The sequence below is a fragment of the Sarcophilus harrisii genome, chromosome 1, assembly GCF_902635505.1.
Source record: "Sarcophilus harrisii chromosome 1, mSarHar1.11, whole genome shotgun sequence".
Lineage (NCBI taxonomy): Eukaryota > Metazoa > Chordata > Mammalia > Dasyuromorphia > Dasyuridae > Sarcophilus > Sarcophilus harrisii.
The window spans coordinates 661,611,915-661,627,428 of NC_045426.1; the positions used below are offsets into that span (position 1 = coordinate 661,611,915).

The following is a 15,514-nucleotide window of genomic DNA, read 5'->3' on the forward strand; positions in this document are numbered from 1 at the left end:
CATAAAAGCTAACTCCCCATTGCTTATAAAGATTCTTCATGAGCACTCTGACTAACTTTCTTCTCATGAACCTATCCCTTTAGGTAGCCTGTACCTTGAACACAAACAAACTCGTGATCCATTGCCAAATCTGCAATCTTCAGGTTGAGTAGGACCTGCCCAAGCTTGTGCTTTGCTGGCATAACTTTTGAGAAACCAGCATCACCTATTCACCACCAGGAGACGTCCTAGTAAGATATCAGGGGAAGAGATAGCATTTTGACAATTAAAAAACTCTAGAGGAAATTACTGAATAATTGAAATTAATAAAAAAAATTCAATTATAATTTTTTGAAGGAAGATCCTGTCAGATTATTTTGCATATACAGTTGCAAATATGTTAGCTTAACAGATTATTAAAATGATATTATACTCTAAATTTTCTATAATTTTTTAAAGAAGTTGGTATATCAAAAAATAGAGGAAAAGGAAGTTTTCATCTTCCCAAATCAAACACCTTCTAATTTTGAATCCTTTGACCCTGAGTAAAACAATAATCTTTGACATATTAAAAATGTATATTTTGCCATTTTTTTAAACAAGTTTGGTAAGGGTCATAAATTTGCTGCTATGGAAAATTGTTCATGATTATTTATTTTCCGACTTCCATTGGTAAGAAATGATGTTGCAAAGAGTTCATGTGAAGAGTAATTACTCAGTCCTTCAAAATTGCTTCCAAGAATCCTGGTTAGAAGGGATGTCAGACTAGTTCAACAGCTTCCTGACTCACAGATTCCTCTCCATTATATGCTTGAAAAGTCTTCCCCCAAATTCTGTTGGAAGATCCTAGAAGTTCATTTCACTTTTGAATTATTAGAAAATTCTTCCTTAGATTAAGTGAACATCTGCCTTTAACTTCCACTTATTGATCATAATTTTGTCCCCTTGCGCCAAACAATGTAAGTCTAAGGCCAGAAGCATGTTCTAGCTATCCTCAACTTCAAATCTTCTCCTGTATAGACAGGATGAATAAAATTTTTCTTTGTTCCTATCCATACTTTAATGGAGAGTTCACCTCCCAAAGATGAATTGAACATTGTTGGGAGTACATGTTTATGATCACATAGTCTGAGAAAGCACCCTAATTTTAACTTTGGGGCACATTGGGTAATAGAACTTCCTGTTTCAACTCCTGTGGTGATGGGTCTTCCTATTTTAATGCCTTGTTTTCTCTATCTGGGACATCTTCCTCTCTCTGCCTTTCCTTCCGGACCTCATAGGGATTTGCATGACCAAATCATCAAGACTATAAAAGAACTGCCCTGGCAGGGTGAAGACCCTCGTAGGCTTCTTCAATCTCTCACTCGGCTTCAGCAGCCCCGGGCCCACTTCCTGTGAGTTCCTGGTGCTAAGGGTAATACTTCTTTGCAAGTGCAACAATAATCATGCTATTCCTTCAGTGCAGAAGCAGGTATAACTGCAGAAGTGCATTGCCTCTGTTAGAAAATAACAGGCCCAACTATATTTCTTTCTAGTCAATGTGGGGGCTGCTGAAAATGTTTCTTGTTTAGCACTAATGTGCTGTAGAATGCTAACTGGCTTCCTAGATCACAAACCCCTTACACATTACAAAACCTTTTTGTTTCATCATAAGAATAGTCTCCTAACTTGTCTCTCTGCCTCTAGTTATTCTCCTCTCCAATTCATCCTTCACACTCCAACCACAGTATTCTACCATCCCACTTTCTTAATCCTGTTGCTTTGTTACAAACTTCAGTGATGGTGAAAATACAGATGGTGCTTAAGGCCTGATAGCCTGGCTCCAAACAACCCATAATTCCTCCTATTCCCCTTTCTGACATCTATTCTGTGCTTGTCTTCTATTGGCAAAATGACCAGATCTTGACCTTACTTCTCTCACCTCTCCTCCTTTGTGTAGATCCATTCAACAGCCTCTTACTACATGTCAGCTATTTGATAGTGCTGGAAATAAACAGACAAAAGCAGTCTCTGACCCTGGTAGAATTTACATTCTGTTATAACAGTATATACCTAGAAAAGTCAATATAAAATATGCATGAACTAGATAAAAGATAATTTGGGGGCAGGAAGAAGGCTTCTAGCAACAGGGAGATGAGGATGGGCTCCTTATAAATAGCACTTGGGCTAGTGATTCCATGAGTTGGAAAAGAGGGAGTATATTGTGAACATGAGGAAGAGACTTAGCAAGGTGCCAAGAGAAGAAAGGGGATATTACGTACAGGGCAGATGGGCCAGCCCATGAAGTGCTTTAGAGACAATTGGTGAAAGGAATCACAAGCCCAAAAAGGGAGGTTATCTTTTATCCTGGAAGCAAGAGGAAATGACTAGAGCTTCTTCAGCAGGGAAGTGACATGATCAGACCTATCTTTTGGGAATATTTTTTGGCAGCTGTGGAAAGGGTGGTTTGGAGAGAAGAGTGACTGAAAACTGTTGTAGTCAATAGTTCAGAAAAAGATGATAATTAGGCTGAACTATGTTAGTAGCCCTGGAAGTAAAGAAAAAGCAGACAGATGGGAAAAGAGAGAGTAGAGGCAGAACTTTCAAGTCAACAGTTAATTGGCTCCAGTTGAGAGAGAAGGAAGAGTAGAAGATGACTCTGAGGTTGCATGACGAAAGTTTGTGGTACCCTTAACAGATTGAGCAAAGGTGGGAAATGGGAGTGAAAGATAATGAATTGAGATGCCTCCGGGATATCCAATTAGAAATGTCCAGTATATACTTGATGATATCAGGGGAGTTCAGAAGATATGAACTAAGGCTGAATTTATCATTGAATTTGCAAGCCCTGATAAAATCACTCAGAATATAGGCAGATAGAACAACCTTTCGAGAACAAAGACTGGGAATCAAAAGAGAACAGTGTTAAGAAAACAAGAGAAACTATCTAGGATGGGATGATCAGAAACATTAAATGCAGCAAGGAGGTCAAAAAGAAATTTGGCAACTCAGTGACTGTGAAGAACTTTGGGGAAAGCAGGGTAAGTTGAATGATGTCAAGGGCTTAATTTCAAGAATTTCAAGGGATTGAGAAATAAGGGGTTGGGGTGAGAAAGCAAAGTTGTTGAATATAGTCATCTTTTTTAGGGGATCAGGATCCCCTCAAATTTTCATTTGAGGATGAAGTAAAAGTTTATTTTTCAAGAATTCTTTTTATCTTTTAAAAGTTTATTTTTAAAGGAGAAGGAATATCTGGGTGTCAGTAAATAAAGGAGAGAGAAAACATTAAGAGGAGAAAAGGAATTGAAAGGGTGACTTGCCAAAGAAGATGGGAGGGAATGGGGATCAAGGGCACAAGCAGAAAGGTTGGAATAGCACCTCTTTCTTAGATTGGAGAAAATGGGGGAAGGGGTGATGTGATGTGTAGAACTGGAAAGAAGAGAGACTTGACAATAGATAGCCTCAGATTTCTCTTCTGAGTGTAAGGTGAGGTGTTCTGCTGAGTGAGAGGATAGAAGCAATATGTGATCTAAGAGAAAAGGTTTAGAACAAAGATGGTGGGGAGTGGGATAGACTGTTAATCAGGGAAGAGTAATTAAAGGTTAGCTGACGCCAGTGAGGGTCTTATTGAGATTGCCCATCATAATTTGTAGTGTCCCTAGTCAGCATCTTTCTGTTCTTTGAGGCTCAGCTCAATTGAATTTTGTTCAATAATGTCTACCTTGATCCTTTTTCATGAGAAGAGAGCCCACCACTTTCCTTGAATCCTTCTAGTCCTTCTTGTTTGACCTTTCCCAACTTGTATGAGTTATTCATTCATATTTCATTATCTAAATAGATTGTAAACTCCTAGAAGGGAAAGCACTGTGTTGCTTTTGTCTTTATATTTCCAGTGCTAATCATCAGGCCTTTTGCTGTTTAAAGAATGTTTATGGCCATTATGACATGTATTTCGATAGATTTTTATTGTCTTGCCCTACATCTCAGTCCCACCTCATAGCCCCTCTCCCCCAAAAACCCCACAACAATCTTAAATGTTTATAGTGCTAAATCTTAACATGCAGAGAGACCTTCCTTTTGTTGTTCCCCATTGCTGGCTCCAAAGAAGCATCTCTAAATTGCATGCAGAAATCCATGGATTCCAAGGACTTTGTAATGTTTCCCCAGTTTAATCTTAGCTGTGGCCCTCATCTTAATCTTAGTTCCTTAGAAGCTGATTTCTACTTATATTCATGTAATGATAAAGAAAATTAGCTCCTGCCCTAGTAAAATAAGGTTAGTAGCCAATCATTTCAAAATCAACCCAGAGGTCAGCACTTCATTTTCTAGCTAACCCCATACTGTAGCTTAGAACTAGTTGACTTTTCCTCTGAAAGGTTATTGGAACATCTGGTACTATGAAAAATATAATTAGTCTTAATCAGCTAATGCTGTGATCTAGTAGTATAATTATGTACTTGGAACAGTTTCTCTCCTTCCCCCAACCTCTTCCTAATGTCCTATAGCATGGTGTTTGTCTCTCCCTTACCCTTATCACAGCATACCTTTTTTTATACTCCCCTGTGTCATATGTTCTTTCTGTGTCCTTTCCATCTATAAATTCCCAGTGTCTAATCAGTACACAGTAGGTGTTTCATAAGTGTTTGTTGAATTCTTTTGTGATCCTTCAGCAAAATCTTCAACAGGCCACTTTTTATAAGTTAGAAAATTAAGCTAAGTTAGTTATTGGAACCTCCACTTGGAAAATATCAATGGTCACAGACTAGATTCCCTTTCACTTTGCTAGGAATAGAAATTTATCTTTGGACCCCAGAATGTGTACATTATAACTTGATTAACTAAATTAAATATTCACACATTCCGCCCCTCTCCCCAGTATGATTTTTAAAGAATTTCTAAAGTGAGTTGTTGCACTTGTTCTCTTCCTCTCTGGCTTTTTAGCTTGCCCTAGCTAACCTGCAAGGCATGGCTTGCTGAACTAACCCAAATATGGAAATCATGTACATTCAATTTCATAAAAACAAATTTTTGATATTTTAACAGGAAAAGTAAAGGTATCAAACAAAAGCAGATCATTCCAAAGGTAAACATGTTCAACACATTTAAAGATGTCTTATTTTGCAAGTCGTGAAAATGCATCTCAACAGGTGGATATGTCTAAAATAATATTACATAATAAATTATTTCCTTGGTTTTCAACTTTTTGTGGGAATGATTTATATCTCACTTATTTAAGTTGTTTAGATATGCAAAATGATACGGAATTCCTAAAAATTGTACTGAAAGCCCAGGATTCTGAGTGAAAGAAGGGTAACATATTTATTGAGAAAGTACCCACATTGATGAAGTCTCTGATTCTTGAAATATTGAATTGAAATCTCTATAAACATGACCAGACTATGTCTTAGACAAGTCACTTAATTGCTGGATTTCAGTTTCCTCATGTAAAATGAGAGCGATAATATGTTACAACATTACCAAATTGTTACAAAAGAGTGTTTTCTAAACATTAAATTACTACATTTTTCTTTTTTGTTATGTCATTAAGATCAAATGACATAACTCTGTAGCCTTCAAGTGCTGTATGAATTATCAGAAAAGAAACAAGAATATTATTAACACTTCTGGTCAGCCAACTCAACAGAAATATTATCACTGATAGGACAGAATATGTGAACAGAGTAATTTAGTCTGCCACATAAGTAAGATTTAATGAAATAAATCACTATAAAAAGAATAAACTTTGTTATTATTTGGAATGGATCACAGAATTTTAGAAACTATAATTATCAATCTGTGAGTAGCAAAACATCTTGATATAGAAGAAACAACTGCTTGGGGTTTTTTGGGGGGGTTTTTTTTTGGGGGGGGGTTTGGTTTTTTTTTTTTTAATCATCTAAAGCAGAAGCTCTTGAAGTTTTTGGTCTTAGATCCTGTTAATGCTTTAAAAATTAAAAGACCTTTTGTTAGGTTTTCTCAAAATGGTTTTTGAGTATGGGTTATATCTATTGATATTTTCTGTATTAGAGATTAAAATATCTTAATATTATGAAAATAGTTTGACCTCATGAACTCCTTTAAAAGATCTTAAGATCTTTTTGTGGAATGCATTTGTGGACCAAATTTTGAGTACTGCTGGTCCAAAGGGCAAAGAAATTATTTCATCCTTTGGACTGAAGAAAGGGAATGAAATACAAATCCCAGAGGATTTTAAAAAGGTCTCCCAAAATCAAGACTCCATTCAGAATGAAATATTGTTTAAAATGCATTACAACAAATATACAGCTGCGAGTTTACAAATTGTAGTGATACTTAACTTAAGGCCACACTTTAACTTTACCAAAGAACTCAGATAGTCCTTAGTGTTCATTAAAATCAGGGTTGTGTGTGAAATTCCTGTTTCATTTGTTATAGCTTTTTCAATTTTAGTGATGATGTTTCTGTTCAAGTATCCAGGAGGTGCTGAATGCACATCAGTCTCCATATTTTTGTTTTAGAATTTGTTGGATTCCAAGTCTTTGAAGCTTATTGTCAGTATGACCCTCCACGACCGCACCACTAAGTCCCTTCTGCATTTGCATAAAAAGAAAAAGCCTCCTAGCATCAGTGCCCAGTTCCAGGTAAGTTGAACGGGAGAGACAATTGTATAATGGAAGGGAAGAGTCAGGCTGGGGGAAAGCAGGGGTGCATTTTGGACACCTGGCTTTTCATTATGCTATCGGCTATAAATTGGGAAATAACAAGAGACAGCACATCCCCAAACAGGACAAAAGTGACTCACCTGTTGGAAGATTTAGTTAGATCATAGAATTGTAGTACTAGGAGATTCCATAAGGGGACAGTTGAACTTCTTGACTGTTTTGCAGCAGAGGAATGATCCAACCATCCAGAATAGAGGTTCTTTAAGTTCTAAAACCTATATACTCATTTTTCATTAATTACTACCCTAGTTCAGCTTTATCACCTTTCCCCTTTCTCAGTGGACTCTCTGCCTTCAGTCTTCTCTCTTCTACCCATTCCCCACTTGGCAACCAAAGTTCAAATCCAGCCCCAGACACATTATTATCTGTGTGATCCTGAACAAGTTACCAAACCTCTGTTTGCCTCTGTTTTCTCAAATATAAAATGGAAATAAAAACAGCATGTAGCTCACAGAATTGTTTTGAGGATCAAATGAAATAATATTTATGAAGCACTTTCCATTGTACCTGGCACATAGTAGACATCATATAAATATCCCCTTCCCTTTTCCCTTTCATAAAGCATAGGTGTCTTTGATTCTGAAGTATGTAACACATAGTTAAGTGCTCAATAAATGCTTTTGATTGATCAGTCTAAAGCCTCCAGTGCCTTACTACACTCATATCTGTCTCCAGGCTACTTCTTCCAGGAAAAAAATGAAGTTACGAATTTAGCTTGGGGAAGTTTTATGTACTCCATGACATTGGTGGGATCTTAAGTTGTAGTTTCACACACTGCTGTCGTGTATCCCTTGGGACTTAGCAAAATGCAGGCTGTGGGTAAACTCTCCAACAACAAGGGTACCTTTTACTGGATTCTTAATCACATTCAAGAGAAATAAGATGGTATTTGTGGGCTGGTTATAGGATAGGCTCCACCAGCCACTCTCTGGAGAAACTCTGCAAATTCTTAATAAGCAACGTGATTAGAGATGAAAAGTTATCTCTGTATATCACTTTACAAGGCTACCTCTGCCAGTACAAAATTCTTTGCTGCTGTTCTTCTGGCTTTTATGAAAGCTACTGAAGTTAAAATTGTGCTCTAAAGAATTTTTAAAAAGAAATCCTAAATGCATTCAACAAAGAAGTTGGTTGTGTTTTTTTTTTGTTTTGTTTTGTTTTTTACAAATAAGACAAACAGCATGTAACATAGTAACTTTGGCTTGTTTTGAACTTGCTGGAGAAATGCTTTGCAGGGTGGTTATTTCTAAAGCCTACATTGACTGTTAAAGGAAGAACAGCTGTTCGCAGCATTTGTGATGGACTTCATAGCTGGGATCTTTGTGTGATTGTCTCTCATTCTGCTGATTCAATGGTACCTGTTAGGAAGGATGAAAAGGATAGATTTGTTTCATAAATCCTGCTGCCTCCACGCCAGGCCATCTGTAATCCCAGTTTTCTCTACCTTGGCCTGGGCTGTGATTGGCAACATTCTCTAGTCCTGGTCTTTGACCTGAGTTGCCTTTTTGCAGCCATTCATCTCTCTGATATATTACCTGCAGTTCTAGTCTCCAATGTAACTTTCGTCTCCTGACTCCCGACTTTCCAGCTCTAGATAGCTCTATGGGGTAGCCTCCCTTAAGGAAGGAACTGTCTTTTGTGATTGGTACCCTAATTTCATTAGGGTGGTTAAACTGTGACTCCGAGACTTCTCTATCCTCTTCTACCTGAGATGCCAGCATCTCTAAAGAAATTTGGACTGTTCTAGATAAATCAAAATCTTGGAATGAATCTATGCTTATATTGCTTAGTGCTGAGCAAAATATAAAATTTTTAAAAAAACCACTTTTGACATATTTTTAACAATATAGAAGATTGTCTGTTTTTGATGTAGTTAATCAATTTAATCAGTTGGGTCCTTGCCTGATAGAAAGATTTCAAATTTTAACTGTTGCAGGAAATCATCTATTTATAAGAGGATTTTTAAAAGTTATATAAAAGAAAATAATATATTAAAAAATTACAGAAAAAGAACTTTTTAAGTATTCTAAGTAAAAATGTTTTCTTATTTTTTATTATCATAATAACTAATAGCATGCCAAACATTTCTAAATGCTTTAGAATTATTTCATTTGATTCTGACAACAGGGAGTTAGGTACTATGGACAAACAGAGGTTACTTGCTCAGGATCACACAACTCATGTATGAGGCTTTTCTAAGTTCAGGTCCATTGCTTTATCTACTGCACCACCTAGCTGCTTATCACTTGGTTTTTTTTGGGAGGATGGGGTTGGTTTGTTTTTCATCATTTCTTTTCTTTTCTGTTCCTACTAACACAGAATTATAGGCCACATTTAAGTTTTATACACGCCAAATTTAGAGGGAAAAAACATGGCCTCTGTTCAGACTAGTGTGGGTATCTGAAGTCAGTAATCAAATCAAGAGACTGTATCTATGCTTACAGACTATTCCAAGAAGAAGGAGGGAAGTAGGAAGTACCCATCTGTTTCTCTTTCTCTCTCTTCCCTTCCCTTACTTGTCTTCTTTTTAGCTTTTTAAGGAAAAAATTAAAGATTTCTTGAATTATTATCTAATTAGATTTCTTTTTTTTTTTTTTTAATTTCTACCTTTCTAAAAAAATTTCTGAATGACTTCTCTCCCTAGGCCTCCCTTAATAAGTTGTTGGAGACTTTGAGTAAAGCTGAGCCATTCTTCATTCGATGCATTCGTTCTAATGCTGAGAAGGTAGGTAAAGGCTTCCCAACCTTCCTAAGATAGGGATATCTTTGATCAGAAATACTGAGTTGTCTACCTGTCATTACAAAGTAGCATCATTGTTAAAAGTAAAGTTTTTATACACAGATTATAGCAACTTGTGGGAAATTTTCCAGTTGCATATCCTGGGTCCAGATGTAGATTGAACCAAATCAACAGATATTTAATGGAAAACTACATATGGGATATGTGCTTATAAAATTACATTTCCAGAAGGAAGCTTAAGGTTAACTGGTCAATCCCTCTCCTTTCTGGGCTTGTCAGAACCATTTAATCAGTTGGTTTTTAAGAATCTCTGGTCATGAAGATCATATAACTTCCCTCATTTTCCTCACTATCTTCAAATACTCCTTTGACTAAAGTGCCTGTTGTGCCCTTTTCTTCTTGCTTTTTTTTAAAACTATTTTGGAATGGAGAATTGGTCAGAACATTGCTTGAAAATGCTTGGTAAATTACCCATTAGTTACATTTTTCCAAGTTAAAAGGATGTTTTTGAAATTTTATTCCTGTTTTATTGATCCAAAGCAATCCTAATTCTGTCCTAATAGATTGGACAGAAATTGCCATCTGTATCCAGAAAAAGAACCTAGGAGATTGAATGTAAATCAATGTGCAAAGTAGCAAAAGTGCTATGTTCACTTTTTTTCCTGTTGGGTTTTTTTTTTTTCTCTCTCATGGCTTTTCCCTTTTGCTCTGATTTTTTTTTCTCCTAACATGATTCATAAAATAATGTGTATTAAGAATAAATAAATTTACTAGTAAAAAAAAGAAATTTTTTTTCCTGGAATTTATTTGTTCTAATCTTTTCTCCACACTTCCCTTGCTTTTTTCCATAAAATCCTTGACACTTAAAAAATAATCTTAAAAGTAAAATAATTTAATGAATAATGATAAATGACTGATCCTCTCAGTGATAACTGAAGGACAAGCAAAATATTTTTTATAATTACCAAAATTATATGTGTTTACATGGTACCCTTTTTTTTCTATTAAATCTTTTTTTTTTATTAAAGCTTTTTATTTTTCAAAACATATGCATGGATAATTTTTCAACATTAACCATTGCAAAACCTTGTGTTCTAATTTCTCCCCCCTAGATGGCAAGTAATCTAGTATATGTTAAATATGGTATAAATGTATGTTAAATCCAATAGAGATGCATACATATTTATACAATTATCTTGCTGCACAAGAAAAATTAAATCTAAGAGGATTCAGGAATAAGAAGAAATTAATGTGAGAAGCCTTCTTCTTCTGACCAAATTGGTCAAGTAAAGTTTAGTAGTCCTGAATTCTTTTGAGTTGTATTCTGTATTCTTTCCAGAAAGAGCTCTGCTTTGATGAAGAACTGGTTTTGCAGCAGTTAAGGTACACTGGAATGTTAGAAACTGTACGAATCCGGAGATCAGGTTACAGCGCCAAGTATACCTTTCAGGTATTTAAATACACCTGCCACACTGAGCATTTGCAAACTTTGTTTTGTTTACCAATTGAGGGACATTAACTGCACACAAATAAAACGGTGGGCATACTTTAAAGTTAAGGAATCTTACCTAACCTTTACTTGTCTTAGCTTCCATACTGCACAAACCAAGTTATTTCTACAGAAAATTTTCATACAGGAAAATTTCAAAGACTTTGAGAGCTGGAGGAAAACTTTGAGGTCATTCAATCTAACTCTTTCATTTTACAGAGTAGGAATCTGAGGACCAGAGACCTGGTGCAGTTGCTTTGTATCCTACTCATTAGCAACAGAAGTCAGAGCAGAACCCAGGACTTCTTATTGCTAGTCTTCTTGTGCACACAGTCATGATATTCTGCTGATTTCCTCTGTTTCACTTTGAGAAGCGTTGGCTTTAAAAATGTATTTTGACACTTTGTAATAATGTTTTTATTTCATCATATATTTACTTAAACACATAAACAAAAACTGCTTATTTCAGCAGTTTCCCCACTAAATTATTCATTTTAAGGTCTCTGTCCTTGAACAGCATTAAAATTCTCAAGATTCAGTGCTGAAATATCATCTAGTCCAACCCCTTTACTTTAAAAAGGAGGAAATATATCCAGGAGAAGCAGAATTACTTGCCCAGTATCACACAGAAATGTGGGATTTGAAACCAACCTTTCTGACGCCAGAGCTCACACTTTTACCTGTTCTACACTGACAGTTTAAAAAAAAAAAATGGATTTAAGTTTTTATATATTGGAATATCATTTAAAGTGAGAGCTAACAGTTCAGGAACCAGCAGATACATTTTTCCTTTCAAGTTGATAATTCAGTACATCTCATTCTAGCAGAACATGTGCATGATCTTATTAAAGGAAAACTAGTCTTGAGGAATTAGTAGATGTGGATTCTAGGACTGCCTCTGCACATAATTAGATCTGGAAATTTACTTCACCATTATGTGCCTTAGCCTCCTTTTCTCTAAAAAGAAAGTAAGTGCTCCAAAGTCTGAAGATCACACAACTGTGAAGGTCAAATCAGTTCATAAATGGAAGAGGCATTGAAAAATGCTCAAGAAAATTAATGCAAGAATAATATTAAAAAAAAAAAAAAGAGGTTCATCAGCTGAGCTATTCTAATAATACATAGTTGCATTGTGACCTTAAAACAGATTTTTTAATATCTTATAGATATAGATATAATATAATATATAGATATAATCTTATAGAGTAAAATAATAGTTTCTACAAATTACCCTAAGTTGGATATAAAGATAAAGAAATTATTTACATGTGCACTTTTTTGATTGATGTAAAAACTCAAGTAATTATCTTTTTCTCAACCTAAATTACTTAGGATTTCACCGATCAGTTCCAAGTATTACTACCCAAAAATGCTAAACCTTCAAAGGACATGATATTTGCTCTGCTAGAGAAGATGGGCATGGACAAGAAAAACTACCAAATAGGAAAAACTAAGGTCTGTTCAGTATTTTCTGACTCTTTGGAAAACCCAGGGCCTTCTCTTTTTTACTTTGAATTTGTGAACTCCCTTTTTCTCAGGAGTATAGGGCACTCTTATTCCCAGAAATGTCAGAAATCAGATCAAAAGTATACATTTATTATAAAATAGAGGTTTTGGTAGAAATTTAGTCCCCTGGGATTTGAAAGCATTTTTACTTTTTCTTGCAAAAAGCTATCTTTAACTTGTGATTTTACATTTTCTTGTTTGGGGATTTCTTTGAAAATTTACTCAGTACTTATCTCATTTGTTGTCTTATTTTTAAAGTAAATAAACTGATATCTTCAACTTGCCATTTGGCTTTACCTAATGCCTTTTTAATCATTTTTTGCATACCTGCCTTCTGTAGGGTGTAGTTTATTGAAATTAAGGTGGAAATTTGGCTTTAAATTTCTCTCTGCTTGAACTTTCTAACCCTGGAGGCTTGCCTATATAGAAAAATGCCTCTGTAAACTTAAGGAAAGGTAGAGTTTTCAATAGGAAAAGCTCAATTCAGGTCTTCTCTTCTGGATTAGGTATTCATGAAGGAAACTGAGAGACAGATTTTACAGGAGACACTTCACAAAGAAGTAATTCGGAAAATCATCCTTCTTCAAAGCTGGACACGAATGGTCTTAGAAAGAAGACATTTCCTCCAAGTGAAGCAAGCAGCCATCACCATTCAGGTCCTTTCCTTTAAAGATAAGAAACTGGTATCTTGTTACAGGCTGATCCAGGCCACATCAATGGTTACCTCTCTCACTACTTGAATTTTGTAGGCATTTTGGCGTTCTTACCGAGTTAGGAGGACTCTAGCGAAAGCTGAGGCAGCCGTTTATATTCAGGCAATTTGGAGAGGATACCAGCTGCGGAAGGCCTTCCAGAGGCTAAGGCGGAGTACTCTTCTCCTGCAGACTGCAGGCAGAGGATACCTACAGAGACAACGGTGAATGCAACTTGAAATTGTGTTTGTGTATACAGTTTTAAAAGGTCTTGAAAATACTAAACTTAATGAAGTTGTATTTTTATTCTTGCTATTAATGTCAGTAGCCCTTTTATGAAGGAAAAGATTCCCATATATATGGCTGTTCTGATCTGGACTTGGGGGCGTGAAGCTGGACAAGTCACAGTTCCTGAAAGCCAAGGTTAAGGAGGTGTCAACATGCCAGCAGTTGTATAGTATAGACTTTGGTTCAAACAGCAGTGAGTCAAATCTTTGGAGATCTCCATCTTCATATGTCTTTCTTAAGCTTTTTTTTTCCCCTTTAACAGCTTTGGCCAGATGATTTTAGAAAAGAAGACTGAGGAAAAGAAAAGGGAAATACAGCAGGCAATGGAGAAAGAAAAAGAAGAAACTGGATCTCCCAAGGCAGAGAACAGGGAGCCAGTGCCCAAGGAGGAAACGGTCACATCAGAGACAGAACTGACTTCAGTTTCTGTCCCCGATCATCAGCTGCATGAAACACGCACAACAGAAGATGAAAAACATAATTTACAGAGAGAAAAAGGAAACCAGAATACTGAGAAGACTCTTCCTTCCCAGAAAAATCTCATAGAAAGTCATGAAAAGAGCACAAGTAGCCGAGAAAAGCGTGAATCACGACGGCAAAGGGGTCTTGAACATGTAAAACTACAGAATAAACACATACTATCCTGCAAGGAAGACGGCAGTATCAGAGAGCCTCCAGGAAAGACAGTGCAGGAACAAAATGAATATTGGCAAGAAGCTATTTTTCAAAGTAAAAAAGAAGAGAAAGTCCTTTCAGATATAAATTCTCTTGATGAAACAATGGGCAAGGAAAATTTACCGAGGAAAAAATCAACAGAATTAAAGCAGGAATTTTCAAGTAATCAGGCCATCGAGTCTAAAAAAATGGAAGAAAACCAGAAGCTGCAACAAAAAGGAAGTCAGAGTTACAGTAATCTTGAAAGGCCATCTACTCTTCCCCTAAACAACAAGGTTACCAAAGGTGCCACTGAGCCACCCCAAGATAAACACAGGCCAAGCATTGGCCAGAAAATAAATGAAGGTCCAGAGAGTCCTCCCGCTTCCCAGATCCAGAGATACCGAGAAGCCGATTGTGAGCGATTGGCTGTTATGGTAGAGTCTTGGAGAGGAAAGAAAATGATAACTGCCAGCAGCACGATGCTGAGCCAGTCCCTGGACCTGAGTGAGAAATACAGGACTGTTGGGTCACCCCTGACACCAGGAGAGTAAGTAAAGATGTGTATGTGTTCAAGGCAAAAGCTCTGAAAGATCCAGTTCAATTCAGCACTTCTACCTCATCTGCTAGTGTAAAGAGCACCCTCCCTGGCCTTGTAGAATTTGCAGTCACCCTGAGACCCCTGCAGAGGCCTTGACATCTGCCCTGCTGCTAGCCCCAAGGATTTTCAAGGTCTGGCACTTTCTTATCTTTGTAACCCTAGTGTTTAGCACGTCATCAGGGCTTTTTCAGGCTCTTGGACGTAATGTACAAGAATGCATGAGAGGTTCAAACCCAGGACCAGGAAAGGAGGAATCAGAAGGCTCCATGGAAGTGGGTACATTTGGGCTGGACCTTTTATAGGCTAAAACTGTTTCAGCAGCAAAAGTGCAAGGAGAGAGCACTCCAGGCCTGGGGATCATAGGGGAGACCTTCAGGGTGGTCTAGGCTATCCCATTGTTGTCCAGATAAGGAAGTGTAAGGCCCCAGATGATGTCGTAACCCCTTCCCCAAGGCTGCAGAGCCAGGAAAGGGCAGAACTAGACCTTGGAGACAAGCCTCCACACTTACTTAGCTATTCCTTCCACTGCAGAAGGAGTGAGGTCAGGACCCTCGGGCAAGGCGCAGGGAGCCCTACCAGAGCATGGGCCGTTATGAGAACTGGTGGAAGGCCTGCAGTATGAGGCAAAGAACTAAATGGGGGGGAGGGGGGTTGAGCAGATGTCATAACCAGATAATGAAAAGTTTAGTTTGGCTCATCCCACAAGAAGCACAATCTATGTTAAGGAAAGGGGAAAGACTGAACAACATGTAGACTAAGGACAGTGATAGTAAGGTAATTATTCATTCAGTAAAGACATTCATTCTCTACCATGTCTAAGGGTGAGTGTAAAGTAGAGGAAGGATTCAGCATCTTTAGGTATAATCCCTACTCTGCAAAAGTCAT

The 15,514-nt window shown here is 37.0% G+C and overlaps 1 protein-coding gene across 10 annotated transcripts in view; it reads left to right on the forward strand.

Moving 5' to 3' along the window:
* The window catches only part of MYO9B (myosin IXB), a 118,626-nt gene that overhangs the window by 74,955 nt on the left and 28,157 nt on the right, over nucleotides 1-15,514 (forward strand). For 9 of the 10 annotated variants that reach the window (XM_031947983.1, XM_031947985.1, XM_031947978.1 and 6 more), the window contains 9 exons: nucleotides 1,260-1,373; nucleotides 5,002-5,041; nucleotides 6,456-6,578; nucleotides 9,304-9,384; nucleotides 10,739-10,849; nucleotides 12,221-12,343; nucleotides 12,901-13,050; nucleotides 13,144-13,310; nucleotides 13,637-14,578. In XM_031947983.1, the coding sequence (XP_031803843.1) occupies nucleotides 1,260-1,373; nucleotides 5,002-5,041; nucleotides 6,456-6,578; nucleotides 9,304-9,384; nucleotides 10,739-10,849; nucleotides 12,221-12,343; nucleotides 12,901-13,050; nucleotides 13,144-13,310; nucleotides 13,637-14,578 (1,851 nt within the window). The remainder of the gene's footprint in view (nucleotides 1-1,259; nucleotides 1,374-5,001; nucleotides 5,042-6,455; nucleotides 6,579-9,303; nucleotides 9,385-10,738; nucleotides 10,850-12,220; nucleotides 12,344-12,900; nucleotides 13,051-13,143; nucleotides 13,311-13,636; nucleotides 14,579-15,514) is intronic. The other variant, XM_031947981.1, reaches the window with a different exon arrangement.